The sequence below is a fragment of the Alternaria infectoria genome (genome assembly GCF_024043175.1).
Source record: "Alternaria infectoria strain BMP 0036 chromosome Unknown scaffold_3, whole genome shotgun sequence".
NCBI lineage: Eukaryota > Fungi > Ascomycota > Dothideomycetes > Pleosporales > Pleosporaceae > Alternaria > Alternaria infectoria.
Window position 1 is genome coordinate 261,402 of NW_026250692.1, and position 27,055 is coordinate 288,456.

The window sequence follows — 27,055 nt, forward strand, 5'->3', positions numbered from 1 at the left end:
GTTCGAAACTTTGTAGATGTCGGGTGTTTTGCCCAATAATAACGATGTCTGGGACTGACTTTCCAAGCTTGACGTACAATAGGGAAGGCGGGTAGAGCATCATTGAACATCAGAGAGTGAAGTTGAAAGTGAAGCTCCGGCGGTTATCCCTGAGAACGCGACATAGCAACTTGAGAAGAGGAAGAGGCGTCGGAAATTCGGATCTGAGAGGAAAATATCGAGAGACGTTTCTGTATGTCACACAAGAGGTTTGCAGGCGAAAAGGGAGTGGGGGGATGGAAATATGTATCCCAGGCGTGCGTGGATCGTTGATTCGCACATTGGATGGAGTCAGTCAGAAAACGACTTAGCACAATTTAGTACAGCCGGGCGATGACCAAGAGGTCTCAGTTACCGACAGAACTACAATCAGGCTGCATGTGGGGCCATGCTTGTGGCGTGCCAGTAAGCGGACCCCACACTGTATCTACGGGGAAGGAGATCAGCACACCTACCACGAAAGACACGATTGCTCTCTCATCTGCCTGTATACTCACCATACTTCTCACTTCATTATGGCGCACTTTCCTCGCCGCCCTCCGTCCGGTGTCAACGTCATCATAGTAGGCGCAGGTTTCGCGGGCATCGCAGCAGCAATAGAATGCGATCGCAAAGGCCACTCAGTCGTTCTTCTTGAGAAAGCGGAAAATGTGGAAGACATAATACGGTTTGGCGATATCATCTCGTTCGATCCCAACGGTGCGCGCAACTTCGAACGCTGGCCCGGCGTCATCGAAGCGATGAAGGAAGTGGCACGGAAAACAACATGGCTGGATCTGTACCACTGGAAAGGGCAGTTTGTCACCAGGCAGAGTTTTGTGTCCGAACAGGAATGGGGGCCGAGAATCAATGGACATAGAGGAGAACTGTACAGTATTATTCATCAGCATGCTGTCGATCGGGGAGTGAATATTCAGTGGGGCAAACGTGTAACTGATTACTTCGAGGACGATGAAAAGGCTGGCGTGGTAGTCAATGGAGAAGAGATGATTGCCGATGCAGTCATTGCAGCAGAGGGAGTTCGTTCCCGCGGCCGTAAGATTGTGCTTGGTTTTGACGACAAACCGAAGAGTTCGGGATACGCTGTATATCGCTCATGGTTCTCTGGAGATGCCATCAAAGACAACCCGATCCTGAAACATCTCGTAGATGGAGACAGTCACTCTGGGTTCATAGGTCCAGATCTTCACTTTCTGGTATCGTCGCTCAAAGACGGCAAGGAGTTCAATTGGGTGTTTACTCACGTAGACGACGGGAATATCGAGGAGGACTGGCAATTCCCAGGCAGAGTGGAAGACTGCCTGAGGTATGTAGAAGGATGGGCACCCATCGTGCAAGAGATTGTAAGGTCGACGCCAAAAGGCGCGCGTCTCATCGATCATAAACTCGTCTTCCGCGATCCGCTGCCGACCTTCATCTCGCCACAGCACCGTATCGCTTTGATTGGAGACGCAGCGCATCCCTTTCTTCCAACATCCATCCAGGGTGCCAGTCAATCCATCGAAGACGGTGTTGTACTGGCGGCATGTCTGGAACTGGCTGGCAAAGAAAGCATTCCTCTAGCTGTACGAGCATTCGAGAAGATCCGCTACGAAAGGGTGCACAAAGCACAGGCGATGGGGGTTAAGACGCGCGAGCGATGGCACAAAGCCAACTGGGATGAGATAGCGAAGAGGCCGGAATCCATTCACCTAGCACGCGAGGCATGGCTGCTAAATTTTGATGCAGAGACCGACTGCTATGAGAGGTTTGATGAGGTTGCTAGGAACTTGCGGGGTGCACAAGCGCGACTGTAGGGAGCTTTGCTTGGGTAGCATCGTCGGTATATTGTGAGTGTTTGACGGGCCGAGCAGCTCACCTTGAGCGCACGGTATCTGCATGTGGCGTGCATCAGCGCAGGATAGCTTGCGCAGGCCTCACGCTACCTTTCTTATTTGAAGTAGTATTTGAACAACCTGGATTTTGGACAATGGTGATTCGCATCAATGATGTGGATGAGCTCTACGCTACTGCCGTCTAATGTCGCGCTAGCACCTGTTCCCGTCTATCACGTCACAACCGTGCACCTGCTACATGGGGCTAGCATGGAGGATGTTATCTATGTGCTTACAGCTACTGCAGTGTTTCTGTGCAACACAACAACTTTGCCAACTACCTATTACGAGAGCTTTCCGACTCACATTCGCCGCATCGTATAAGCCAACACGGGATTTACAGTGGTTGGTGATCAAGATGCACCTTCCTACGCTGTTCTGCTTCGTCGCCGCTGTCACCACGACGGCAGGTGTCCAGTTCGGCGACTTGAAAGATCCTATCAACATCCTAGGCATCGGACGCAACGACATCGAAATCTTCTTGGGCATTCCCTATGCTCATGATACCAGCGGCGAAAATAGATTCAAACCACCGATTCCCTACGAATACTCTCCAGGTACTACTATCGATGCTACCAAGCCTGGTCCCGCATGTCCACAACCATTGGGTGTGCTCTATCCACCTCTTGGATTGGGCAATATAACTGAAACATCCGAGGACTGCCTGAATTTGAACGTAGCGCGGCCAAAAGCGACTGACAGAGTTGGAAAGGGACCACTGCCAGTTCTGGTATGGATACATGGAGGATCTTTCTGGTGGGCAAGCAACACGGAGCCGACGACTGCGCCTGACGGAATGATCAAGCAGTCGGTAGAAAATGGGGACCCAATCATCCATGTGGCCATGAATTACCGTCTCGGGTTCTTTGGGTTTGCCAGTTCAGACTGGTTGAAAGAAGAAGGAAGCATGAACGCTGGTCTACGTGATCAGCGCGCTGCTATCGAGTGGGTCCGCACCAACATTGCTGCTTTTGGCGGGGATCCGGAGAGGATTACGATTGCCGGCCAGTCTTCCGGCGGCCTCGCAATCGGAATGCAGATTATGGCTTACGGCGGAGAGAAGCCACTTCCTTTCGAGCGAGGTATCGCCCAGTCTCAGTCCCTTGAGCCTGGTATCACAGGGAATTTCGCCAAGGATGCGATGATCGCGCTGGTCAATTACGTGGGGTGCAACACTACTGATGTGGACGCTCCAGGGACGATTGAGTGTCTACGGGGACTAGATACTGAAACACTCTTTGAAGCCTCCAACGCGACGTATCTCAGCGATATCGCGCATAATATTGGGGACATCTGGTTGCCACAGGTGGACGGCGATTTCCTTCCTGCGGCACCAAGTCAGCTCATCGCAGAAGGACGCTTCGGTAACGCTACCTTTATGTCCGGCTGGATGGAAGGCGACCTTAACGTGTACACCAACACCTCCATCGCAACCGCACAAGATACGTACGACTTTGTTCGCGACTACCTACCGGCTATGTCGGAGGAATCTCTTACTCAGTTACTGGACTTGTACCCGGTAGAAGAATTCGGAACCAGTGTGAACCTAACAGCAGAGTTCTATCGCTCTGCACGCATCTTCCGCGATATCCTCATGGTGTGCCCATCGCTACATCTGGGTGTTGCAATTGACAAAGTGCACAAAGCGCCAGTCTACTTCTACAACTTCAACCAGACAATACTTGATCCCATCCTCGAGTACACCGAAGACGTTGTTGGCTTTGGCGTGGTACACACGTCTGAGTTTGCGTACGTCTTCGACAGCATGCAAGTGTACAACAAGACGGACTACCCGTTTGACCCGACCGAGTACGACTACGAAATTGCTATGCGAGCAAGCCGGTCGTGGAGCACCTTTGTGAGTCAAGGAGCCCCGGCAGAGAGCGGATCACAATCCACCACATTGTTGAACTGGGATGAGGCATTTAGCCGGCCAGGTAAAATCTCTCATTTGCGAACTGCGTGTGAGGCATGCGCTGACTCCGTACATTAACATTTAGGCGGTCCGTATGTCAGGACGATTGGTGGCGCACATCCGAGCAATAGTGCGCTGGGCATGGCGAACGCGACAAGAGAGATGGCAGAACAGAGATTACAGGAGCGATGTGCTTTCTTTAACAGTCCGAAGATCATCCAAGCGCTTCAGTATTGAGGAGTAGCTCAGTCTGTATGGGCAGTACAGGGTGTGAAATACATAAAGACGTTGTCGACGATACAACATGAAACGGGAATTTTACAAGGGGTATCTCAGATCGATTCCCGACATAATCAAGCTTCTACGACTGCATGTGGCGCACCTCTCTACTCTGCCTGAACTTCCTTGCTGTCCGTGGCCAACCCCAAAATAAACTCCCACTCCTCCTTCCTTACCCTACTCACACTCAGTCTCGAATTTGTGACAAGCTGCATATCCTTCAACCGGCCCTCTTTAGCAAACTCTTTAATCTTCGCTAAATCTATCACATGCTCAAACTCGCTCACAAACTCGACGTCTACACAGAACCATTTGGGCTTCTCCCTCTCGCTCTTCTTGTCATAGTAGGGGTCCTTGGGGTCAAAGGCCGTCTCATCGACCTTTGCTTCGTCAACAACACGCAGTATACCTACGATACCCGAAGGCTTGGCGTTGGAGTGGTAGAAGAAGCCCAGGTCGCCTTTGCGCATGGCCTGCATATTGTTGCGTGCCTGGGGGTTGCGGACGCCGCTCCAGGGCTCGGGTTCTGTGCAGGCGCGCAGGTCGCTGATGGAGAAGGCGACGTTTACGCCGTTCTCGTAGCGCGCGAGGGGCTCGGCTTTGAGCAGCCAGTAGACTTCTTGGGCGCCGGTCGCGTCGCGGTTGGTGGATGAAACAGGCGCGGGTAGAGAGTTCGTCTTAGGAGGTTTAGGCTTGGTTGTAGCAGCTTTTTTGGGCGGAGGAGCGCTGCTGTCTGTTGTATCTTGGTCGGCGTCGTCTTCGCGGTCACGCTTGCGACGCATCGCCTGCCTGGCATTGCGCTTGAGCTGTGTCTCTTCGACGGATGAACTGTCGTCTTGGTTGTATTTTGGTGCTGCCGCTGCCGTTTGACGCGTAGATCTTCGTGTGCCAGCCATGATGAGGTTGTGGTAGAGTTGCAATGCTCGTCGACGTTGAGGTGCTGTAGTCTTCTAAGGAAGCAAAAAACGTAAAAAGTAAACTAAATGTCTAAATAAAACGTTTTATTTAATATAAGTTATTTAGCTGCTAGTCTAACTAGTAATATTAAATTTAATATTTTATTTATTTAGCTATCTAAACTAATAGTAACTAAACTCTAGCTTATAACTTAATATACTTCTTTATTATAAGTATATAGTTTTACTCTATAGTATTAATATAAGTAGCTTTAGTTTATATAAGTACTATTACTTTTTATATTATATTCTTAAAATAGTTAACCTTTTTATAAATTCTTTAGATTTTTAAGTAACTTATATTTATAAATATTAGTGTTATATATATATATATATATACTTTACTTACTAGTATACTTACTAATATAGTACTTAACTACTCTAAAAATAATTTTTTTTTTTTTTTTTTTTTAAAGTTTTAAGCTTTTACTTATTAAAGTATATTACTATTCTATTATAATTCTATATTTTAAGTAATAATTAGTACTTTACTCTATACTTATAATTAGTAATAAAGTAATTAAAAAAAATCTATTTTTTTAGTGTATAGTAAATAGTATAATTTAAACTTATACTCTTAGAACTCTATATTTCTATTTAGAGCTTTCTAGTTTTAAATACTAACTTAACTCTATATTAGAGCTTTACTAAAGTTTTACTAGCTAGAGCTATAGTAAACACTAACTTAGTAAGAAAGTCTAACTAATATACTACTATAGAATAGTATCTAAAGAGCTTTATATACTATTAGCTAGTAAGTATATATAGAATTTAGGTATAACCTTATATATATTATATCTACCTAGTAGTAATATAATATATTATATATATATTAGTTAACTTAGGTAGTAAAATTATAAAACCTTAAGTAATTATAAAAAAACTATAAAAGTAGAAAACTATAATTTTATAGTTAAGAAAGTACTAAATAGTATAGTTAAAAGGCTATTTATATATAATAATTAAAATTCTATATTATATATTTTTTTAGTATATAGTAGTAAAATCTAATACTAGTAGAAACTTACTATATTAAAATAGCTACTATAATAAATATATATATTTAGTATAAAAGAACTAAAAAGTATATAACTTTTACTAATATTCTAGTAAGTACTATTATTTATTATATTTACTAACTAAAGAGTATATATAAGTTACTATATATCTAAAATATTCTCTAGGTATATCTAAGTTACTTTAACTCTAGAAATAACTCTTAAAGTTATATTATTATTAGTATTTAGAGTTTTAAGCTTTTAAGAAAGTTTACGTAAAACTAAACTAAGTATTATACTTTTTATAATAAATTAAAGACTTTATATTATATAAAGGCTAGGCTTACTACTAGTTATAAGCTAGTATAGTAGTAGTAAAATTAGCTTAATAAGTCTACTATAGCTAGCTTAAATAACGTATTATTTAAAGACTTTCTAAGTATCTATAATTAAGTCTAGACTATCTTTCTATAAGTATAAGCCTTTCTCTTTATAAGTATATAAACTTTTCTCTTTATAAGTATATAAACTTTTCTTTTATTTTCTAAAATAACTCTAGATTAAATTAGCTAACTAATATAGGCGCGTATACGCTTATAATAAGTAACTTTAATAATATATAGTAAAGAATAATAATAAAGAACTAAAAAAATAAATATAGTAGATATTAATATAAATAAGTAGATTAGTAAAGTATATTAGTAAGAAAAAAAAAGAGATAAGCTAGTATTATTATTATTATTAGTATTTATATAGTTATATCTATATTATAATAATATAATTAAATTATAAATAAATACTAAGTACTAAGTACTAAGTAATAAGTAAATACTACTACTTTTATATACCTAAATTTATAGTAATAAAGCTATAGTAAACTCTAAAAATAATAATATAATAATTTTAACTACTAAAGTTAGTAGTAAGATATATAAAGTTTTTTTAGCTTACTACTTTAGTTTTTAAGCTATTTTAAATAGCTTAAAACTAAGTAAGTTAAGTTATATATAAAATATATATTATAAACTTAATATTTATAATAGTATATAAGTTAGAAATTATAATAAAGTTAAAATAAAAGTAGTAAAATAAAATTTTATACTACTTATAAGCTTTCTAAAACTTTACTTATAGTTATTATAACTATTTAAGTTACTACTAAACTTTAGTTATTAACTAAATTTTTCTACTATTTTATAGTACTAGCTACTACTTTATTAAGTAGAAATCTAAATCTTAAGTAGTAATACTTATAGCTTAAAGAGCTACTAATTCTAAAGAGATAAGAACTGTTACTAGTACTTTAAAAAACGTATAACTAAATCTTTTACCTACTCTTAGAGATATAGCGTTAAGCAAGCTAAGGCTTAGAGCCTTAGCGCTACTACCTCTAAAGTAGTTAAAGCTTCTAAATCTTTTAGGCTAGCTAAGAAGCTATTCTATAAATACTAAACACTCTATAAAGAGATTATAATATAATTATATATACTTATTAGCTTATAACTAATAGAGTAATATATTCTAAAGCTTTATAGTTAGAATATATATACTAAAAGTTTAGTAAAAGCGCACTTCTTCTAACCTCTATATTTATATATCTATACACTAAATTAAGCTAAAGACGTAAGTAGCTTAAATCTAACACTAAACACTATACTAGCTTATTAAACTATTTGTAAGTCTCTCTAGTGTTTATAAAGATAAAACTAATCTCTTACTAGTTACGTTGCCTTACTAATACTTAACTAAATTATTTTATTATTAATTTACTTTAATTACTTTTCTCTAAATTACGTTGCTATTACTATATAAAGCTGCTATAAGCTACTCTATATCTACTAGAAAGAAGACTATTAGAGAGGCTATTCTAAAGGCTATTTTAGTAGCTATAAGATAAGATATTATCTATAATATTATACCTAACGTCTTAGGCGCTCTAAGAAGTATTCTAAAATATATAAAGAGCTACTTTATTAACACTTTTATTAAAGCTTTTATTAAAACTTCTATTAAAGCTTTTATTACTACTATCTTATATATGTATTTACCTAGAGTAAGGCTATTAATTATCTCTTCTATTAGCCTTACTATTAAGAAACTTCTTATTACTAATATATATAAGTTCTTCTACTAACCTAAGCTTATTATTAATATAGATTAGATTAATCTTATTACTATAGACACGCTAGAAGCTTAAGCTATTTATATTTATACCTTTATATATAGACTAGTACTAACTATAAAATCTCTCTCTAAGCTTATTTATAATACTATAGTCTTGCAAATTAGTACTTTAAAGAGAATTCTTAGTTATCTTAATAGAAAATTAGATAAAGATAAGAAGGCGTTTGTAAATAGTCTCTTAAGTATTACTATAGTTAAGTAGATAGAGGCTATAATAGTTGTTTAGAATTATTCTTAAGCTATAAGTAGGTAGTTACCTTTACTAGTTACTAAGTATCTAGATAGTTAATATAGCGTTACGTTAAGGTTAATAGAGAATAAATATAGCTAGTCTATTATACCTATTACTATATATTATATTATTTCTAGTTATTTCTAGTTATAGTATAAAGAAAGTTATATAGGTAAGTGTAGAATAAGTCTATACTAAAACAACTATATTACTGTAGTAATATATACTAAATTAATATTAAAATTATTTAGTAGTTCTAAAAAGAACTAGTATAAAGTCTTTTAACGTTTTTTAATATCTTTTAACATTGTTTTACTATAAAGATAACTAAATTAGGCTTAAGGCACTAACTAGCTACTACTTACTTATTTAAAAAGTAATATTATAATACTATACTACTAATTTTAATACTAAAAAAAATAATTAGTAATTATATATAATTTATATAACAAACGCGCAGCAAGATAAGTAAGGTGCTGTACGCCGCGAGCGTGCAGCGCTCTGACGCTATTGGCTGATATCTCTCGTGTTTGCCGCTTGTACTTCGCTCCGCACCTCGACACAGTATTTGCCACCCGAAGGACATCCGAAGGACATTTTATGGACCCGTTCGAGCCAGAACCTCGTCAAAATGTCACTCGACGACTCAAATAGCCATGCTCCGCTATGATACTATGCAGGCATCTCCTCGGTCTGAGGCTATACGCGCGATTAAGCGCACCGCGACGTAAAGTCAAATATTCAAACCAGAACCCTCGGCTTTGTCGTGTCGGAATGCTCAACCGGCAGTATTCGCGCAGCCCTTGTCGTAACTCAGCGGTTTCCTCCACGTTCAGATTCGACCCATACCGAGCGCAGACCGGACCGACAGCGCATCGGAGAGCCGCCACGAGCAGCAATCACCCAAACCACCGCGCGGCAATGAGAGGCGTAAACAACGATCATCCAAGCTCCATCTTAGGCCCGGCCATATCATGCACGATCCGGGACCGCCGCTTTCCTCCCTAGCGGTCGTGTCCTTGCACATCACGGTCCGGCCAACTGCCTCAACCTAGACAAGTTCATGCAACTCTACGGAGCACCCCACTAAATTTATAGACCCGACAACGCCGCTACGGACGTAGCTACGACGGAAACTCCGGTTGGGTAGTAGTACCTACCTAGCAAAGACCAACATTCGGCCGACATGGACTCCATTTGTGAGGGACAAGATGTAACGAGACTTGGCACTGGTATACATAGAAGACTCTTGCCCTTTCTTTACCAATTACAACAAGCCATTTCAAGTACGTTGCATTGAGATCAACCATGGACGCTTTCACCAAGAAGACCCTGAGAACCTCCCGAGGCATCACATACACCTACTACACGTGCTCTGGCAACACGTCTCTCCCAACCCTCCTCTTCCAACACGGCTTCCCCGACCATGCCGCCATGTGGGCAGACGTCGCTAGCTCTCTCCGACCACTAAACCACCCCGTTATCATTCCCGACATGCTGGGCTACGACGGAACGGACAAGCCCACAGACCCATCCGCCTACACCTGGGACCATATGACCAACGACATGGTGGAAATCCTCAATGCTGAACAAGCGCCAAAATGCATCTCAATCGGCCACGACTGGGGCTCCGCAGCCGCAAGCCGCCTGTACAACTACCACCCCGAACGCGTTGTCGGCTTGGTCAACCTGAACGTCGCCTACACGGCACCAAGTCGCAAACCCTTCGATCTCGACGCCGCAAACGCCCTCATGAACAACATCTTTGGCTACCCATCGCTATCGTACTGGTACCTCTTCACCGCGCCTGACGGACCAGCACTTCTATCCCGCGATATAGAGGCCATGTTTAACATGATGCACGACAAAGATGGATTGAAAGAGTTCTTCTGCACCCCCGACACCATGCGTGAAACACTCTCCGGGCAAAAGGAACCAACCTTTTCTCTCCGACCCTATGCGCAAGACCCAGCTTTCAAGAAGGCGTTCCTTGATCGTATGGCGCGCGATGGGTTCGAAGCGCCCGTGTGCTGGTATAAAGCCATGACAGGCAATCTGCAGCATCAAGTCGATGTCAAGTTGCCTGAAGGGAGAGAGATTGTCAATGTACCCACGCTGTACATCGGATGCAGAGAGGATGTGGTGTGCAGACCCGAAGCCATGTATGAGAGTATTAAAAAGGGCTTGTTGCCGCAATTGGAACAAGCGGATATGATTGATGCGGCGCATTGGGCGACGTATGAGAAGCCTGCCGAGGTGGTGAAGCGGTTGGAGGATTGGCTGAAGAGGAAGTTTGCGCAGTGAGTCTGTGTAGCATCGGCAGCTGACTATCTATGCATAAAACTTAGACAGATGTGACATGGTTTGCAGGAAACAGTTTTCCAACACCACAGTAAACACCCCAATACCAGTCTCCATTGATATCAGCTGCTTCCCTTATCTCTGCTCCTCTAGGAAAGGATAATTCATCTTCTACTCCTTCATCCGGCAGATAGCCCCATCTAGCCAGTAATCTCAAGCCTATACCGCCATCTGGTGGGTACCGCTGTACTCTGGCCATTTCGTCTTCTTCTTTCAGTGCGTAGCCGCCTACTAGATCGCGGACAACCATGCGCCGTTGTGCGCCGTCACGGTCTTCGAATCCTACAATGTACATGCGATGGCTGCGGAGGCACTTGCGCCATCCGTTTACGCCGTCTTCTTTGGTGATGCGACCGCTGATGACGAGTTTGTGGTAGCAGCTCATGCAAATGTCGTAGTCGCCAGTGTTACACTTGAGGCAGTGATAGCGTGTGTTTGATGGTGGGATAGGGTAACTGCATATGTTACACAAGGTTGTAAAGGTGAGAGGGCGGAAGATGAAATTCGCAATGGTAAAGTACCCTGGCCCTCGCATAAGAGACGCGGATTTCGGTGTCAACGGAGGGGTTGTGGGTGTTGCGTCGAGGTCTGGGGGAGCAAGATGTCCATCCTGACGTGGCGTAGAGGGCGCGGAGGGAACTGTGTCAGTAGCAGACTGCGAGTCTCTTGTCTTGCGGGCAACGGGAACAAGAGGATGCGTACAGTGATGCCCCTGATTAACGCAATCATTGCAATAGCCCCAGTCGCCGTCGTTGCAATAGTCACATTTCCAGTAGCAGGCGTTGGCGTATGCCTTGCACATATCGCAGAAGACGCCAATTTCTACCCTCTGCTTGGGGTCATCCTCGCTCATGAGCACATGTGGTGGTGTCGTGGATTCCGTCAAGGGCGTCATGGGTCTGCGATATCGGTGCCCGACCAGGATATGGGGATGCTCGTGATAGGGCGGATAACCACCCTCTGGTGCTTCGCGCTCATACCGGGGCCAAGCAGTCCAACCAAAGCCGTACCAATGCTTGCATCCTCTGCCAAGACGATAGCAGCGAAGACACACGTTGTACTCGCCACCATCGCAGCGTCGACAATTGTAGTGAAGCTCGTACTGTATGTCGTTTTTACCACAGCGTTGGCATGCCACATGGGGCTCTGTATATAGGACAGGAGTACCTAGTGATGAGCTTGAAGCTTGTCTCGATCGAGTCTCGCTCACGGTCGGATCGGGGGTGGAGCGAGGGAAAGCAGGAGGCGATAGCGAGGGGGGAGTAGTACTGTGAGAAGAGCGTGGCAGTTCGGCTGTGGTAGGGTCGGTAGTACGGCGAGCCGAAGGAGGCTGGAAAGGCGTGACGGCAGGAGTAGAGGAAGACAAGGGCACAGCTGGAGTGCCAACTGTAGCTAGAGAAGTCGTTGGACTGCCGCTGTTGGGCAGATCGAAGCCGAGGCTCTGGGGCGAGCTAGGACTTGACACTGTCTCATTGTTGTTATTGTTGTTGCTGGCGTGGAGACTGATGCGGAACTGCTCTCGAACGTCGAGCCTATTTCTCTGCTGATTTTCGGACTGTCGCCGTGGCCTTGGACGAGCGAGTTCCGATGATGAATGACAGTCGCCGGACGCCGGATTTGCAGGAGCCGAGCCAGGTGCAGGGCGCTCTACCCTCGTGGCGGATCGAGAGCTGCCCTGGCTTGACGATCGCTGGCGCGGTGCCCGCCCGCCTCGATTTGCGGCGTCGATGAGAGCAGGTCTGGATATGGGGGGTCCTACTGCCGTCTGGGGCGTCGATGCGCCACTCTCGGAACGTCCATGCCTTCTCCTGCGCGCAGCTTCGTCGTCCAGACGCTCCCGCCTCTCCCTCCTCTCGCGCTGTCTTTCGGCATGTCGCTCTGCCTGCCGCCGTCGCACAGCCTCGGCTATCCTCTCGGTGATCTCGTCTTCCTGCGCAGTGCCAATCTGGTTCAGGTCGACGCCCTCGGACACCAGCTCCTCCAGCACCTGGCGCACGAGATCTTCGTCGACGTCTTCTGCGTCGAGGTCCGAGGCGCTCAGCAGAGAGCGCAGGCTGGACTGGTGCTCGATGGCGCGGGGCGGTATGACGGCCCTGGACGGGGATGCGCCGGGCGGGTTTTGGCTGGCAGACCGCCTTTGATCGCGCGCCCTGCGGGATTCGCGGCTCCCGTTGCGGCTTCGCTCCCTTGTTGTGCGCTCTCTCCGAGGCTCCCGGCTGGCCCTCCTGCTGCTTGCGATGCCCGCGTCCCTCAGACTCGGCTGCTGAGCTGCCTCGAGCATGCGCTGATGGGTGTCATCGCGCTCATCCCGGCGCCTGAGCTTGGGTAGCACATTGTCGCCTGGCCGGTATCTGTCGCGGTCCGCCTGCTTCTCTTGGGCGCTTTTGCCGCTCTGGGGGTTCGCCTTGAGGAAGATGTCGAGCAGCGTGGTGACGGTGGCATTGGGCTGTGTGGTGCGCACCGAGGCCCGGCACGAGGGGCAGGTGTACGGGTGTATCGACGTGGCGGTCGAGGCTTGGAAGGCGAACCACTCCTTCAGACAGGCGCCGCAGAAGGTGTGCAGGCAGTCGAGCAGTGTGAGCGGCTGGTAGAGCACGTCGGTACAGATCTGGCCATGGCCGAATTAGCAGCCGCCTCGTCGTCGTGCTCCTCGACTTACCGAGCACGTCAGTTCCTTTTCCAGGTCGCCCTGGACTCCGCCAGCGCCCTCGCCCTCGGCCATGGTTCGTCGCAAACTGCTCGTCAGGCGCCTGCGGTTGACTCTCAGCTAGACTGCACACTTGGCGAGCCTCGACGGTACAAGGCGCCGTAGCATATGCATGCCAGCACACGCTTTCATCGGCCCGCTGCAGCCTCTATGTTGCTTGCCGCAACGAGCGCACACTTCTCATGTCGCTACGTCACGCGACTTGCGCACGTGTCAGCACCTCAGAACCCCGGAGTCGGTGAGAGACGGCATCAAACATGCGACATGTCGTGACCAGCACAGGCGCCTGACGCCTCGTCCGTCTCGCACCCTCCCATTCTGGCATATATCAAGCTATCCGGTCCTGTAGCACCTGATGTTTGGTACATCGTTTCACCTGTGCTGCAGCCACCGCAACTTGCCCCTGGCCCAGGCGTACCCAAGACACGGTTCACGTCACTGGCTTCTTTCCGCGACCGTCAGGTATCCACGCGTTCACGCCTGAGGTTTCGAAACCTTGATCTTCAAGTCAGTGCCATCGCATGCAAGTCCAAAACAGAAAGACTGGGCGGCAGGCTCATAAATCGCATATCTACAACTATATCATATAATCCCTTCCTTCCTCATACATTCTTACATACAGGCTCCCACAGTCATCCCCCCTTTCAACCATTATTCTTATATACAGAAAAGACCGATTGGCTAGTCGCCAGCACATAGCCGTCACCTTGCTAATCCTTCACATCATCTTCTCAATCAAGTACCAAGCCTAGTGCTCAGTTGTTGTTGTTGTTGTTGTTGTTGCCACCGTTGCCGCCCTGGGACTGTTGTCCAGCACCATTACCTGCCTGTTGGGGCTGGTTACCTCCGGCCTGGGTCTGACCCTGAGATGCTTGGCCTGCAGCCGCACCGTTGCCTGCCTGTTGCTGGGAACCGCCGTTTTGCGTCTGGCCTTGAGACTGCTGTCCTGCAGCCGCACCCTTGGTTCCCTGCTGTTGGTTGCCATTGTTCTGGTTACCACCATTTGGTGTCGCCTGTTGTCCATTCTGCTGTCCCTGCTGCTGTCCCGTTTGTTGTCCAGCTTGTTGACCTTGTTGTGGAACCTGCTGTCCGGCGGCACCTTGAGCTCCCTGCTGGGGAGCCTGCACACCTGTAGTTCCCTGGGGTGCTTGTCCGTTGGTAGGGGAGATGCCGGCGCCTTGCTGAGGCGCTTGTCCGTTGTTCGTAGCAGTGCCAGTATTGCCGGCGGCAGCACCACCAGCTGTTCCGGTATTCTGGACTTGGCCATTGCCAGTTCCTTGAGCAAGAGCCTGACCAGCGGCAAATGCAGCGGCGGGGCTACCTGCTGGCGCACCAGGCTGAGTGGGGCCAGTCCCCTGGACACCACCAGCAACGCCAGTCTGGTCGCAGACAGTGGGACGAACTGCCTGCGAGGTAGATCCAGTAGAGGCCATGTAGGCATCAATGTTGGGGAGGACGTTAACGCAGCGGTTCTGGTTGATCAAGTCGATGTTACCAGCGGCAGCCATTCCCTGAACAGACATCTGCTGAAGCTTGTCGACGACATCCTGGAAAGAACCGCCAGTGGCGAGGGTGCTGTTGGCAGCAATGACATTGGGGTCCGCGCCGTTAGCAGCGTCAATGATGGCCTTGTGGTTGAGCTCATCGACCTCGGCGTTGAAGGCTACGGTGGCAGCCTGCTTGAACTGAACGTTGTTCTGGATGCTAGCTCCAGTGTTGAGGAAGTTAGAAACCATCGAGGTATCGGCCATCCAATTGGAGACCGCAGTAGCGAGGTCGTTCGCAGTGGGAGTTTGTCCATTTTGGATACCAGCGCCAAGTCCAGTCGGGGCATTGGTGGTGCCTTGCTGTTGCTGGTTTCCGGTCTGCGCTCCTTGTTGCTGTTGTTGCTGATTGCCGCCCTGGTTCGTAGTCTGTTGACCAGTCGTGGCGGCAGCAGTATTGCCGTTACCACCGTTGCCGCCCTGCACCTGGGCGAATGGGGCAGCGTAAGCTGCAGAGCTAAGGAGCGAGGCAATGAAAATGTACTTCATTTTGTCTGTGAGAACGGATCTGTCGAGTGGACTAAGATTATGAGTAGAGATATCAAAGAGTGAATGGAATGCTGAGGTTGTAGAGTGGAAAATATTAGTCTGTAGTGAGTGAGGAACCAGTCCGATGAAGACTATCAGGATGATGGGAGCTGTGGTATTTGTATCGCCTCTGTTACAACTTCGGAAAGCCTTGCCGTCAAGGCATGATGGTGGGCAGGCCTATGCATCGTAACAGTCTGGGGATCAAGCCCTAGGGCTCGCAGCCCTTGGCGTCAAGTCAGGTAGCACACGCTTAGCTCAATGGCGTAGTTTCGAAGTATGCCATATTTTGAATCAGGCGCTTCCAAATGGCCTTCCAAATTGCCGAGACCCTCAAAGCGAGCGATGCCGAAGTTCAGCCCTAAACTCAAACAGGACGTTTCGCAAGGTACGCCATGTCGTGCATGTAAGTTGGATTAGTTAATGATGTTTTGCAAGCCGATGTCATTGTTTTGACAGCGTCTGGGAACAGGTTTCGTCGGTCTTGGCGCCCGAAGCTTGCAGGCGATCATCAGATCTTGTGTTGAACCTTAGTCCAAACGCCCCACAATTGTTCCAGATCGACACAGGCAGGCTTCAGGTCGCCCAATTCCTGTTGCGTGCTCATACGACTTGATCGCGCTGTGTATCTGTGGATTAGATCCTTGAGTACGCACAATGATGCTTCATTAGACTATAGAGATGTGTAAGCAAAAAGATTTACGATATTGTTTGTTGCAAACAATTTGTCAAGATAAACAAGTTTCGCGTCGAATCTGTTCATAATCGTATCCGTATTGCAAATATCTAAGATCTTAGAGGATTTTCAGAGGCGTGCAATCATTCATCGCCCCGTTTGGAAAATGCTGAGGGAAGCTGGAAGCGGCAAGAAGCGCTAGAGTCCACTGAAGCACGGCGTAACAAGGTCTGGTGTATCAGTTGCAGGAGCAGCAGAGATTTGTAGGGAGGGTTATGCGACTGTAGCCTTCTCTTCTTACATTGCCATTCCAAATGCAGTTCGGAGTCCGAGAGAACTCGTGATGCTCGATTTGAGAGTTGTGAAACTGCCGCTCGTAACGAGGGGAAGCCCATTGCGAGGGTGACTGATATACAAGTCAGTGCTGCAGGTCGTTCTGCCAGCCAGCATAGCGACTATTGCTTTCAGAGTCCATCTCGGTCTCGATCTTGCGGATAATGCGAGCGGGATTGCCAGCGACGACTGTAAACTCTGGGACGCTCTTCGTAACGACGCTTCCTGCGCCTACGACGCTGCCTCTACCAATCACAACACCAGGCAGTATGCAAACATTGCCACCGATCCAGCAGTCTTCGCCAACGTGGATCTCCTTGCCCAACTCAGGCCCGCTAAGGCCGTTCCGGATGGCTGGGTCGAGAGGATGAGTAGCTGAGTAGAAGTTGACGTTCGGACCGACGAGTGTGCGTGCGCCAATAGTAGTAAGACAGGTGTCGAGGAAGACGGCGTGGAAGTTGACAAAGACATGTTTGCCCAAACGCACATTATATCCATAGTCCATAGTAACCGGTGGGTTAATCCATGGTTCAGCCTCGAACAGCTTGGCGTCTTCATCTGTTGTAGGTGCTGGTGGTGGAAGAGGGGTTTCGTCTTGGATGATGCTAGGCAAAGTATAAGGACGTCTCTCGACAAGCAATCGAGCAGCCACACATACTCTCGAAACAGTTGGACTAGCCTGCGACGCGGTACATCACCGGCATCGTTGAAGCGTCTGCAAGCTTGCCTGCATCGTGCGCGCTCTGCTGTCAGCTCAGGCGTCATGGCATGGTAGAGCTCGCCGCAGAGCATACGCTGCTTGTTCTGCGAGATGTCCATGGCTGGCATGCAGGAAGCTGGCTGCCCGGCGCATGCTACCGAGGCCGGTGTGACGGTTGTGAAGGAGCACAGGTCGCGGGAGCTATGCGCGGGGCGCCAAGGCCCTCGGCTGTTCCCGAGGCCAGCCGGTCCTGGATAGTCGCTCACGCCTTGCTATTGTTCGGCCTCCGCAAGCCATGCGATCGGGGTTGTGCAGCAGGGCCCCTTCTTCTGCGCCTTGGTAGAACCATGTCTTGAACGCCATCGTCCATCCCGTCCTCGCCCCCCGAGCTCCCCGTACTTGACCTCTACCTGCCTGCCATCATCATGGCTCCGAACGGCTCGCTATCCCCCGGTGTCGATATTCTCCCGCCCAACGGAAATGCATCACGCGAGCTTGAGGCCTCAACTGTGGCGGCTAGGAGCCAGCATGCCATCGCGCCCGAGTTCTTTCCCCACGGCAAGCGCTCGCTTTGTGGCATCGCCGTGCGTGCTTTCTGCTTGGGATGCGCCATGACTCTCGGCGTCGTCGGTACGGCTCTGCTAGCATACGACGGCAATCATCTATGGCGGCCTTTCATGTTTCTCAGCGCGCTGTCCATGTTCCACTTCCTCGAGTTTTACACGACGGCCGCGTACAACACCCCAGTCGCGTACATCTCCTCGTTCCTCCTCACCAACGGCGACCAATACCGACAAGCCCATACCATGGCCTTCATCGAGACTCTGGTGACTTCGTCTTTCTTTCCCGATTACCAATCGACAATCCACCCGCCGTGGGTCATCGCGCTGGGCATAAGCATGGTCGTGGTGGGACAAGCTGTGCGCAGCACAGCGATGATGCAGGCGGGTACCAACTTCAACCACCAAGTGCAGTCGCGTAAGAGCGATGGGCACGAATTGGTGACCCATGGACTGTACCGCTACTTCCGTCACCCCTCGTACTTCGGTTTCTTCTGGTGGGGCATCGGCACACAGGTCATGCTGGGTAACACTGTCTGCTTCTTGGGATACACAGGCGTGCTGTGGTATTTTTTCATGACACGCATTTCACGTAAGCCTTACACACCCATGGCCCCATTCAAGCTGCTCACCCATCCTAGACGAAGAAAAACATCTAATCGAGTTCTTCGGCGAAGAGTACAAGGTGTACAGGGCAAGAACTCGTGTCTGGATACCCTTCATGTAAGCGTCAACTGTGCAGCTTCCGGACAGTTTGGTCGTGCCAGCTAAGTAAAATGAATCTCATAATGCTAAGCTTCACTTCACAACCGAGTCACTTTCCGTCTGGATACATGCAACCTGTGAAGCTCTTTCGTGTTCATTTGCAAGCCAAGAGACGTGTCTGAGCATACGCAAATGAGCTTGTGTCATATTGACGGACTATCTGCATTTTCTTCACCATCTGCCGCTTGTCTCCTCGGCTCAAAGCGACTACACAATCATGCTTTAATGCCGCACTGCTGGTAGGAGCTCCCTGCTCGACAGTGATAGCCGTATGGCCAGCTTGCGTCGCTATATCGGCAATGTATCGAGGTGGAGTGCAAGTATTCTCACTTGCACAGCATTCAGCTTCGTCTTCATCACTGCCGTCTCATTGGCTGTAGGCTACCGCCAGGAACGGCAACCGCGTGTGGGCGCTCAGACTGTTTTTGTCTCCTGCTCTGTAACCCGACGTCCCCCCAACGGTTGCCCACGCCAACGCAGCACGTCTTGTCTCATGCCTGGCGAGCCCCATCCACGTCCTCGTATACGTAACAGCGAGGACAAACTCTACCAATCCTGCCTCGACGCCTGCATCGAGGGTATCGCGAATATAACGGTGAACAAGCGGATTAGTGGTACGTGCAGACTCTCTCACCTGCTCACGCGCCCTGCTCCACTAACCTTTCCCCAGCGACATCCACTCCGAGCAACACCGTCAACATCAAAATCACTGCGCACGAGGGCAGTGATCTTGTAAGAAAGTCTGCTCCGGCTGCGCTCTCCCTTATATCGCCACCTGTATCGCCCGCGCGAGAGGAAGTCGTACGACACACCAGTCCACCTCCACTGTCGTCTTCAGCCATAACCATGGATCGCTCGAGGTACATGAGCGCACCGCCGGCTGCCTCGTCCGGTTGGGCATCTGGTGATGCACGCAGCAATCTCGCTGTTCAACCTGCAGCTTATGCTGGCAAGTTGAAGCTCAAGAAGAACGCCGTCAAGATCGTCGGGGCTGCGGGACCAATTCCTACGACCCCGTCGCGATTCGCACCGCCCGCCCCGTCAGTGACATCATCGCCAGCTCCAGGCTCAGTCAAGACCATGCCCCAGGCTGTTGAAGGGTTCGCATTACTACTTAATCCTTGGACTCCACTAATGTGCGTACAGACCAGCGAACGCCAGTACCTCTAGAGCGTCCAAGCCCGGTCCCCTTCACAAAGAGGGCGCAGCACTTGCTTTGACTGCTCCTACATCGAAAGTGGTTCCGTCCACCAAGGAGGTCGTGAGAGCTACAACTGATGCCATGGACGAAGAATCCGCAATGGATGCACTTTACGCTCGCCTTAACAGCAAAACCATCCTAGGGCCTCGCTCACCCGTAGGTCCCACGGTAGCAAGACCTGGCCAAACTGCATTCTCGTTTGGTGCACGTCTTGCTGAGGCCAAGGCAGATAAGATCAAGACGGATGATTCAGAGGCTGAGAAGGGAGGCATCCAGAAGTCTCCCGGTAGCAAGACCGCAGAACCGAGACAAGACAAGCTAGAGAGTGAGTACATGCGTAAGGCGACTGAGTACATCCAGGCGCTTCCGAACAGCACGGGAAACACGGCATATCTCGTCAAGGCCATGTCAAGGAAGCTCCACGACTCATACACGTCAACCACCAAGGTAGATGCTGGAAGCAACGAAGCTCTCAAGGCACGTCTAGCATTCGCAGTCGCCAACTATCTCAATAAGATATTGAAGAAGCGCCCGGAGTCACGTACAGCCGACTCAATCAAACAAACGCTTGGGGATATGGATGGAGATTTTCTCCGGCTGTGTGCCAAGCTCGTGGACGAGGGGTACGTCTCCTTGGAGACACTAACTGAAGTATCTGGTATCGTCGCCGCCATGCGTGATGTTCTGCCCAAGCCAGAGCAACCTACCACCACGTCGGTGGAAGCGCCTTTGACGCCAGCACCTTCTGTTGCGATGGGCTCTGAGAACAGCAAGCCCATGTCCAAGGACCCAGTGGATAGCATGAAGGGATGGCCGACCCAGGAGAAGCGCGAGAATCGTAAGTCCTTTTCCGTGCAGACAGAAATTTAGACTGACAAGACATAGCCGCTGCACATCGTACGTGCATCTTGAAGGGTGTTGGGGGGATTACCAGTATCAACCAGTTGCAGGCTCTTGTATGGGGTGGCAAGCTTGAGTCCATTTCCATGCCAGAGCCGGGCTCCTCGAACGCTCTTGTCAAGTTTCTTACACCCGAGGCATGCGACAAGTATCACAAGGACACTGCAAACGGAATCGAGATAGTGGGCGAGATGAAGAAAGCAGTTGTCTTCGTGGAGAAGGCTGAGGGACCAAACTCTATCAACGATGTCATCCGCAACTGCATCGATGGCGAAGCGTCACGCTGCGTGCGAGCTATCGGCACTAACGAGCACAACGAAGCGGCTCTTATGAAGCTCGCTCGGGGCAAGAGCGTTAGCAAGCGCGACGTTGATCGTATCAAGAGCGGAAAGACCGCCCGTGGTGTAAGTAACATGTGCGGACCCATGTCTGTATAACACTGACACGGCCACTCTAGCATTCGTACGTCGAGTTCCGCTTTGCAAACATCTACAACGCTCTCAACTTCAAGCGCGAACTCGTGGATAGTGAGGACTGGGAACATTGCACCATTGGCTATGCACCCGACCCGTGTGAAGCAGCCAAGGGTGTTCACTACAAGGATGCGGATGAGAAATAGAGCTGCATTGGTATACTCGACCAGACCATGTGCATCATGCTAGGCGGGGAGCACGGGCTGGAAGAGGTGGGCGAAACCCATTGTGTCTGCATACGAAGACTTTTGATGGGAGTGAATGCTCGAGTGCGGGAAAACAAAACGTGGGGTGAGTCGGGACATGTACCAAGTGCGATCGTGACGGCTTGAAGTCACTGAAAGCTGTGTTTGGTGTTCGCACTACTTCATCTTGCACGTGCAGTAATTAGTCAAGGTGATAGCACAAGTGGAAATCCTAGGTGTACTTTGCTTTGCTCATGTACGTGCTATTGTGACACGAGTGCAACACCGCTCGTGCAAGAAGGAAAGATCAAACAACTTGCCAAAAGCCATGGGAGCATACCTGGAAGACTCAAGCCCCGCTTCACAATCACAGCACCAGGCAGTGGATAAGTATACTAACACACAAAAGAAGAATTACAATACTCCCCCTACCTAGAACTCTGAGAAGCCCAAACGCCTCGCTGCCCTCCCATGGTGTTCCTGGTTACTGTCATCTGTTCTCGCTTGCCGTCAAAAGGGGCTGCCCGGCTTCGCAGTCTTAGCGGTTGACGGCTGTGAAAGCTGCATCTGTCATGTCGGTATCACCGTTGTGCGGTGGAGGGGGCGCAGCGTCGGTCGCGGGCGGGCGCTGCTCATCGTAAGCCGGGTCGAAGTAGGCGCGCTGAGGGGGTGGCTGCTGTTGCGGCTGCTGTGCGTGCAGCGGCGGGAGCGCGTGCAGGGGAGGAAGTGTAGGAGGCGCGCCGTTGACAGCGGTGTGTGGACTGGTCGTCGTGGCAGCGCCAATGGCACCGAAGTAGCTGTTCTGGGGCCGTCCCGACGGGTCTGGTGTACTCTGCGCACTGCTCATAGGGTTGATGGCATGCGGCAGAGAGCCCAGTCCCAGTCGGCCCTCGGCGCTGCCACCAAGAGGAGGCGTGCCCTTCCTGTTGTGGCTCCTTTTGCTCCTCAAGGGCTTATCGGTTGGGGTGGGCGGTGGACTGCTGCTGCGATCGCTGTCGTCGACATTGTACTCCATGTGCTTGTTCAGCTGCTCGAGCAGGAATGCGCGCTCGAGGCGCATCTTCTGGATGCCGCGGTTCAGGCGTGTGATGCGCAGGCGCGTGCCGTCGTTGTTCTCTTCAATGTCGGTTATGCGGCGGCGGAGGTCGATGCATTTGCGGTAGTAGGCGCCTTCGACCGAAGGAGGGAGGTCTTTGGACGAGACGGCGCGGGTCGCTGGTAGCTTGTTAGTGCACTGCGTCGTGGCCGCCTACGTGTGGTTTGCGACGCGCTTGAGCGCGACGGGAGTGCCTACGGGCTGGTGGCATCTTCGCGCCTTGTCGTCTTGTTGGGAGTAGACGATAGTACGTGCTGTGCGCCTGGAGATGATGCCGTATTGCAGTGTGTTTGGGTTCAGTGTGTTTGGATTTGGTGCGGTGATGTGGGTTTGCTGGTCACAGTCGGCGTTGCTGGTAGCTATGGTCTTGAGCTTGGTCTGTGGGGCCCGGGCTGGTTCCGAATAGTCTCATCTTGTGACATTCTTGGCGCGCTGTACAATTTGAACACTCATTTGACGAATTCCACTTCGGTCCTGCCGTCAACCTTATGTATGATAGACTACGTTGCTGTCCCTCTGCTCTAGGGTATACTTCCTGCAAGGTCCCTCGTGTTGCACCTTTGTGGTTATACGAGGTTACACGTGCAACGTAGAATATCTGAGTTGCTTCATGTAAAGAGCGCGCAGTCAGAAGACCCAAAGATCTGGCTGTGACAAAAGGCGTACATCAGCTAGTATAATGCCTGGGGAAAAAAGACCGCAAAGTCATTTTATCATCCTTGAGAACATGTACGAGTGATCAGACATGGACAAAATGTGAGGCGGATACCATGACGAAAGTTGGGTTATGTATTGTACAGAATGCTGTCAAATCTGGGGTTCTCTTCTATGTTTTCATGATCTATAGAAAAGTGCACCAAACAGTGAGCGATAAGTAACGGAGAAAGAGTCCCCTTCACAGCTAATCTATAGCGTGACACTCGAGTAGCAAAGGTACAGTGACTGGGCAATATGGAAAATTGAAGAACGAGGAGCATGCGATGCTAGATGGAAGGGCAGACGGGTGAAATGCTTGCACTAGTACTAAAGTATCTGAACGTCCAATTATTCCATATATACGATAACAGTATGGTTACATGGGAATCCTTCAATACTGCAGGTCAACTGCACTGTTGCTGCTGCCGCGCCTGGCCGAATGGAAAGCTCTTCGATAGACATCCGTGGCTGTGCAGACATCGTTTCGCTTTAGGCTCGCACGAAATGCCAGTGGGGCTTGCCTACGGGTATTTTGCCTGCTACCTCATATGCTTTTGTTGATACAAATGACCTAGAATGCTTCCCTCTGTCAGTCCCCTGCCGCTTTTTGTATAGTCGCAACCATGTCGCGTCGGCGTTGCTGTGACCAAGCGCTCCGCGTACGTCGTCTCTCGCTAGCACAGGGTCTAGCATGTCCAGCATTTCTTCGAAGCGCTCATCCCGCATCGTTACGTTTTTCGCAATGGCGCATAGCAAGGCGGTCAGACTGTTCCAGATCATCCGTGTAGGCGTATCAACGTACAGCTCCATTGGTGAAGAGTCGGCCGTAGGCTGCGAGTCCACGGCGAGCCTCGTCAGACCAGTCCCGATAGCCTTGATCTCTAGCGACATCGGTTGGAAGCTGCCTTTCCTGTTGCAGTCGTCGTTCTGTCTAGTGCGTTCGTAGACCTTCCTGGTAATGTTCCATGCGTCATCGATCCTAGTTCGCATGAAATCTTTTCCGTGTTCACACATCAATGCTACAATATCGAGCGCATTTGATACCACGTATGCTTCCGAATCTTGTAGACGAGGTAGTAATACAGGCCAGAGCGTATTGATGAGGGGCAGGAGGGAGTTCTCGTGTGCTGCAATAGCAGGTATAGTGGTACGAAGGAGGGACAGAAGCGAGTTCCGGAGGTTAGGCGACATGGTGGTGAGATAGTGCTGTGTCAACTCGGAGATTTTGAGGAGAATAGCAAAGGCACGTGGGGCGGGAGGGGAAGACTCCTCGGTGTGCGGGGGAGGCGGGCGACCGTTCTCCTCGTCCGTGCTATTGGAGTCGGTATCTTCTGAAGTCTTACCGACTTTCCAGGGCTTTCGTGGGAGTGCCTCCCTTGACGCTTGCTTCTCTTCCTCTTCCCGCTCTTGTGTCTCTACCTCGAACTTTTGAATTGCTTCGATGACATCGTTCATGACGACCGTTCTCTTCAGATGCACATGTTCCTCTTTCTTATTGTCGGCTGACACGGCAAGTTGTGGTGCTTTGACACCTTGTTCCGTCATGCCTTTCAAGACGTTGAAAAGCAGCTCCACAAGCTTAGGATAGCCATGATATCTCTCCAAGGCGTTGAAAATACTATCCACCAAGTCATCTAGGTAAGGTAGGAGAGGTGGGCCACAAAGCCTTATCATCATGAGTAGGACTTGTGGTGCTTGAGGCGACACATCGCCATATGCCAACTTTAGGCCAATTGCGTTGACAATGTAATCGACATTACTGACAACAAGCTCCCCTGCGTCCTTGTATCCCGAGGCCCCTGCTACGATATTGAGACAAATCAGGGCGTGCTCGCGTAGTGCGCTGTTGGAACTGCCAAGGTAATGCAGCACCGGATAAAGTACTTCACTCAACTCAGGGCGAAACTCGGTCTTGTACCGCTTCGCCTGCAAAGCTACCGTCTCGAGCGCTAATGCATATAAATGCCAATGGCTGTTGGTGTCCACAGTTCGCTGGTTCAGCAATGACAGAGAATGCGAGTACAAGTCATCCAAGACTTCCTCCCTCGGGTTTGGCGTTCCCAGATTCATGAAATCATCGACAGATGGATTGACTGATGCCATGTCTCTTACTAGATTGACTGAGAGCCAGAAGCTCGCCAAGCGCATCTCGGGCGCCCCAAGATCGACGGAATTGGTCAGGCCCTGAGCAACAGCCAACGCAGAGTTGGATCGTGCAAGTTCTTGAACTAATACTTTAAACCCCTTCATCATGTCTTCCTGGCCTTTGAATTGCATGCTGATTAGTGGGAACGAAGACGACTCTGTCGAGCTAAATACCAGCGTACGACCAGCGACGAGACTGGCGTTGCGGTCGTTTATTTCTTCGAGCCCCCTGCCATGGATAAACACTGCAGACACGCCATCCCGAAGACTATCGGCCAGACGCTCATCTAGAATCATTGGATCTTCATCGAACAGGCGAAGTGAGACTGATATCTGATGTACGATTTTATGGCGGGTACGGTCGTGTTTTGATCGCATCAATCTAGGCAAGGCGACGATCCAACCATGCAAACTTTCGCGCAAAAGTTCGGAGAGATTCTGGTCTGCTGATAACAGTCTTTTGAGTTTGTCCTCAGTGGTGTCGGCCGGGGTCTCATGGCCTGCCAGATCGACCATGGTTTCGATAGCCATGCTTGTGCAAAGAGACAGTGATGTACGACAATCCCTTACGACGCAAAGACACAGATTCAAGAGCGCTTGCCGTACCTCTTGCTTATCATGATCCCTCAATCCGAAGATATTGGCAAGCGCAATCTTCATCTGTGTTGCAGTTGCTTGTAGCCAAGCGACTGATCGAGATATTGTGGTGCATCCGCCAGACTCATCCGACAGTAGTGTCTCGGGCAAATCTTTGGTCTGGGCATCGCCAAGTAAACGGGCAAGAAGTGATGCAAGAACTTCCAAGCCTTGCTCAACAACGCGAAAGCCGGGTCGAACACTGCTACGGGGAGTCAATACTTTAGCCAAAGACGAGACTATCCTGGGCAGAAAGCTGACAAGAACATCGTCATCGCCAATCGCGCCGACAGTTTGTTTGAGGGCGCAAGTGGACTGCAGCTTGACGGTGTTGGAGTTGCTATCTGTGAGACGTTCGAGCATGACTAGTACAGCCTCGCCCAAGGCAGGTATGTTAGCCGCAGCCGTCATGGCCTCTTTGCCCTGCTTGGTACGAGACGTCGCACTCATCAACTCGGATGTGCACCCGAGAGCGAGCGACTGTAGCTCCTCTGAGGTGGCCGAGATGCCATTCTCGGCGGATGAAGGTTTGGCGAGAAAGGTGAAGAGGATGAGGAGTTGTCCAGAGAGCGCAGGCTCAAGGCCACCTCCCCAGTTAGCAGATAGCAAGGTCGAGATGCATTCCAGGCAGAGCTCTAGCGCTCTAACTGGGACGTGTCGGGAATTCCGCAGTACCTGAGATAGAGAGACGAAAGCGTACTCAGTGAGTTTAGCGTCCAGGAGACCAGGTGTGGAGGTGATGGATTGGAGGTTAGTGAGCAGACGGGTGAGGGCGTGGATCAGCTCCCTCGGAGCGCTTGGGCTCTGCGAGAGAGTGGCCGTGGCTTGTAGGACTTGGACACACGGCTGCTTCAACTGAGAGAGAGAGAGAGGGGTCAGCGCACGTGGGGAGGTCTGGGCAGACAGCGTACCTGCAGGAAGGTGTGTTGGCGCTCCATGTGACATGGCCAGATGGGCGTCAAGGCCAAGGGGCTGGTAGTGTCGGAGAGTGCGTGTGTTCGGGCTGGGTGTACAGGAGTGGGCTGGGGTGTACAGGAGTGGGCGGTCGTGGTGGAGCACGGTCCCGACAGGC

The 27,055-nt window shown here is 49.4% G+C and overlaps 9 protein-coding genes across 9 annotated transcripts; 4 read left to right on the forward strand and 5 right to left on the reverse strand.

Annotated features, from left to right (window-relative positions):
• Nucleotides 1-554: 554 nt before the first annotated feature.
• On the forward strand, nucleotides 555-4,065 carry J4E92_002337 (uncharacterized protein; the record flags this gene model as incomplete). The annotated part of the gene is made up of 3 exons (XM_051493742.1): nucleotides 555-1,796; nucleotides 2,152-3,850; nucleotides 3,914-4,065. The coding sequence occupies 3 exons, from the start codon at nucleotides 555-557 to the stop codon at nucleotides 4,063-4,065; spliced, it is 3,093 nt and encodes a 1,030-aa protein (XP_051355421.1).
• Nucleotides 4,066-4,214: 149 nt separating this feature from the next.
• J4E92_002338 (uncharacterized protein) lies at nucleotides 4,215-5,003 on the reverse strand (the record flags this gene model as incomplete). Its single annotated transcript, XM_051493743.1, has 1 exon — nucleotides 4,215-5,003. One exon carries the CDS (start codon nucleotides 5,001-5,003, stop codon nucleotides 4,215-4,217), a length of 789 nt encoding a protein of 262 aa, XP_051355422.1.
• A 4,782-nt stretch (nucleotides 5,004-9,785) lies between these two features.
• Nucleotides 9,786-10,781, forward strand: J4E92_002339 (uncharacterized protein; the record flags this gene model as incomplete). The annotated part of the gene is made up of 1 exon (XM_051493744.1): nucleotides 9,786-10,781. One exon carries the CDS (start codon nucleotides 9,786-9,788, stop codon nucleotides 10,779-10,781), a length of 996 nt encoding a protein of 331 aa, XP_051355423.1.
• A 40-nt stretch (nucleotides 10,782-10,821) lies between these two features.
• Nucleotides 10,822-13,560, reverse strand: J4E92_002340 (uncharacterized protein; the record flags this gene model as incomplete). The annotated part of the gene is made up of 2 exons (XM_051493745.1): nucleotides 10,822-13,446; nucleotides 13,498-13,560. The coding sequence occupies 2 exons, from the start codon at nucleotides 13,558-13,560 to the stop codon at nucleotides 10,822-10,824; spliced, it is 2,688 nt and encodes an 895-aa protein (XP_051355424.1).
• Nucleotides 13,561-14,300: 740 nt separating this feature from the next.
• J4E92_002341 (uncharacterized protein) lies at nucleotides 14,301-15,578 on the reverse strand (the record flags this gene model as incomplete). Its single annotated transcript, XM_051493746.1, has 1 exon — nucleotides 14,301-15,578. The coding sequence occupies one exon, from the start codon at nucleotides 15,576-15,578 to the stop codon at nucleotides 14,301-14,303; it is 1,278 nt and encodes a 425-aa protein (XP_051355425.1).
• A 1,133-nt stretch (nucleotides 15,579-16,711) lies between these two features.
• On the reverse strand, nucleotides 16,712-17,445 carry J4E92_002342 (uncharacterized protein; the record flags this gene model as incomplete). Its single annotated transcript, XM_051493747.1, has 2 exons — nucleotides 16,712-17,231; nucleotides 17,285-17,445. 2 exons carry the CDS (start codon nucleotides 17,443-17,445, stop codon nucleotides 16,712-16,714), a joined length of 681 nt encoding a protein of 226 aa, XP_051355426.1.
• A 306-nt stretch (nucleotides 17,446-17,751) lies between these two features.
• Nucleotides 17,752-18,613, forward strand: J4E92_002343 (uncharacterized protein; the record flags this gene model as incomplete). Its single annotated transcript, XM_051493748.1, has 2 exons — nucleotides 17,752-18,478; nucleotides 18,528-18,613. 2 exons carry the CDS (start codon nucleotides 17,752-17,754, stop codon nucleotides 18,611-18,613), a joined length of 813 nt encoding a protein of 270 aa, XP_051355427.1.
• An 884-nt stretch (nucleotides 18,614-19,497) lies between these two features.
• Nucleotides 19,498-21,371, forward strand: J4E92_002344 (uncharacterized protein; the record flags this gene model as incomplete). Its single annotated transcript, XM_051493749.1, has 4 exons — nucleotides 19,498-19,751; nucleotides 19,798-20,690; nucleotides 20,738-21,156; nucleotides 21,210-21,371. 4 exons carry the CDS (start codon nucleotides 19,498-19,500, stop codon nucleotides 21,369-21,371), a joined length of 1,728 nt encoding a protein of 575 aa, XP_051355428.1.
• A 577-nt stretch (nucleotides 21,372-21,948) lies between these two features.
• Nucleotides 21,949-26,921, reverse strand: J4E92_002345 (uncharacterized protein; the record flags this gene model as incomplete). Its single annotated transcript, XM_051493750.1, has 4 exons — nucleotides 21,949-22,644; nucleotides 22,705-22,884; nucleotides 23,866-26,838; nucleotides 26,895-26,921. The coding sequence occupies 4 exons, from the start codon at nucleotides 26,919-26,921 to the stop codon at nucleotides 21,949-21,951; spliced, it is 3,876 nt and encodes a 1,291-aa protein (XP_051355429.1).
• Nucleotides 26,922-27,055: the final 134 nt, after the last annotated feature.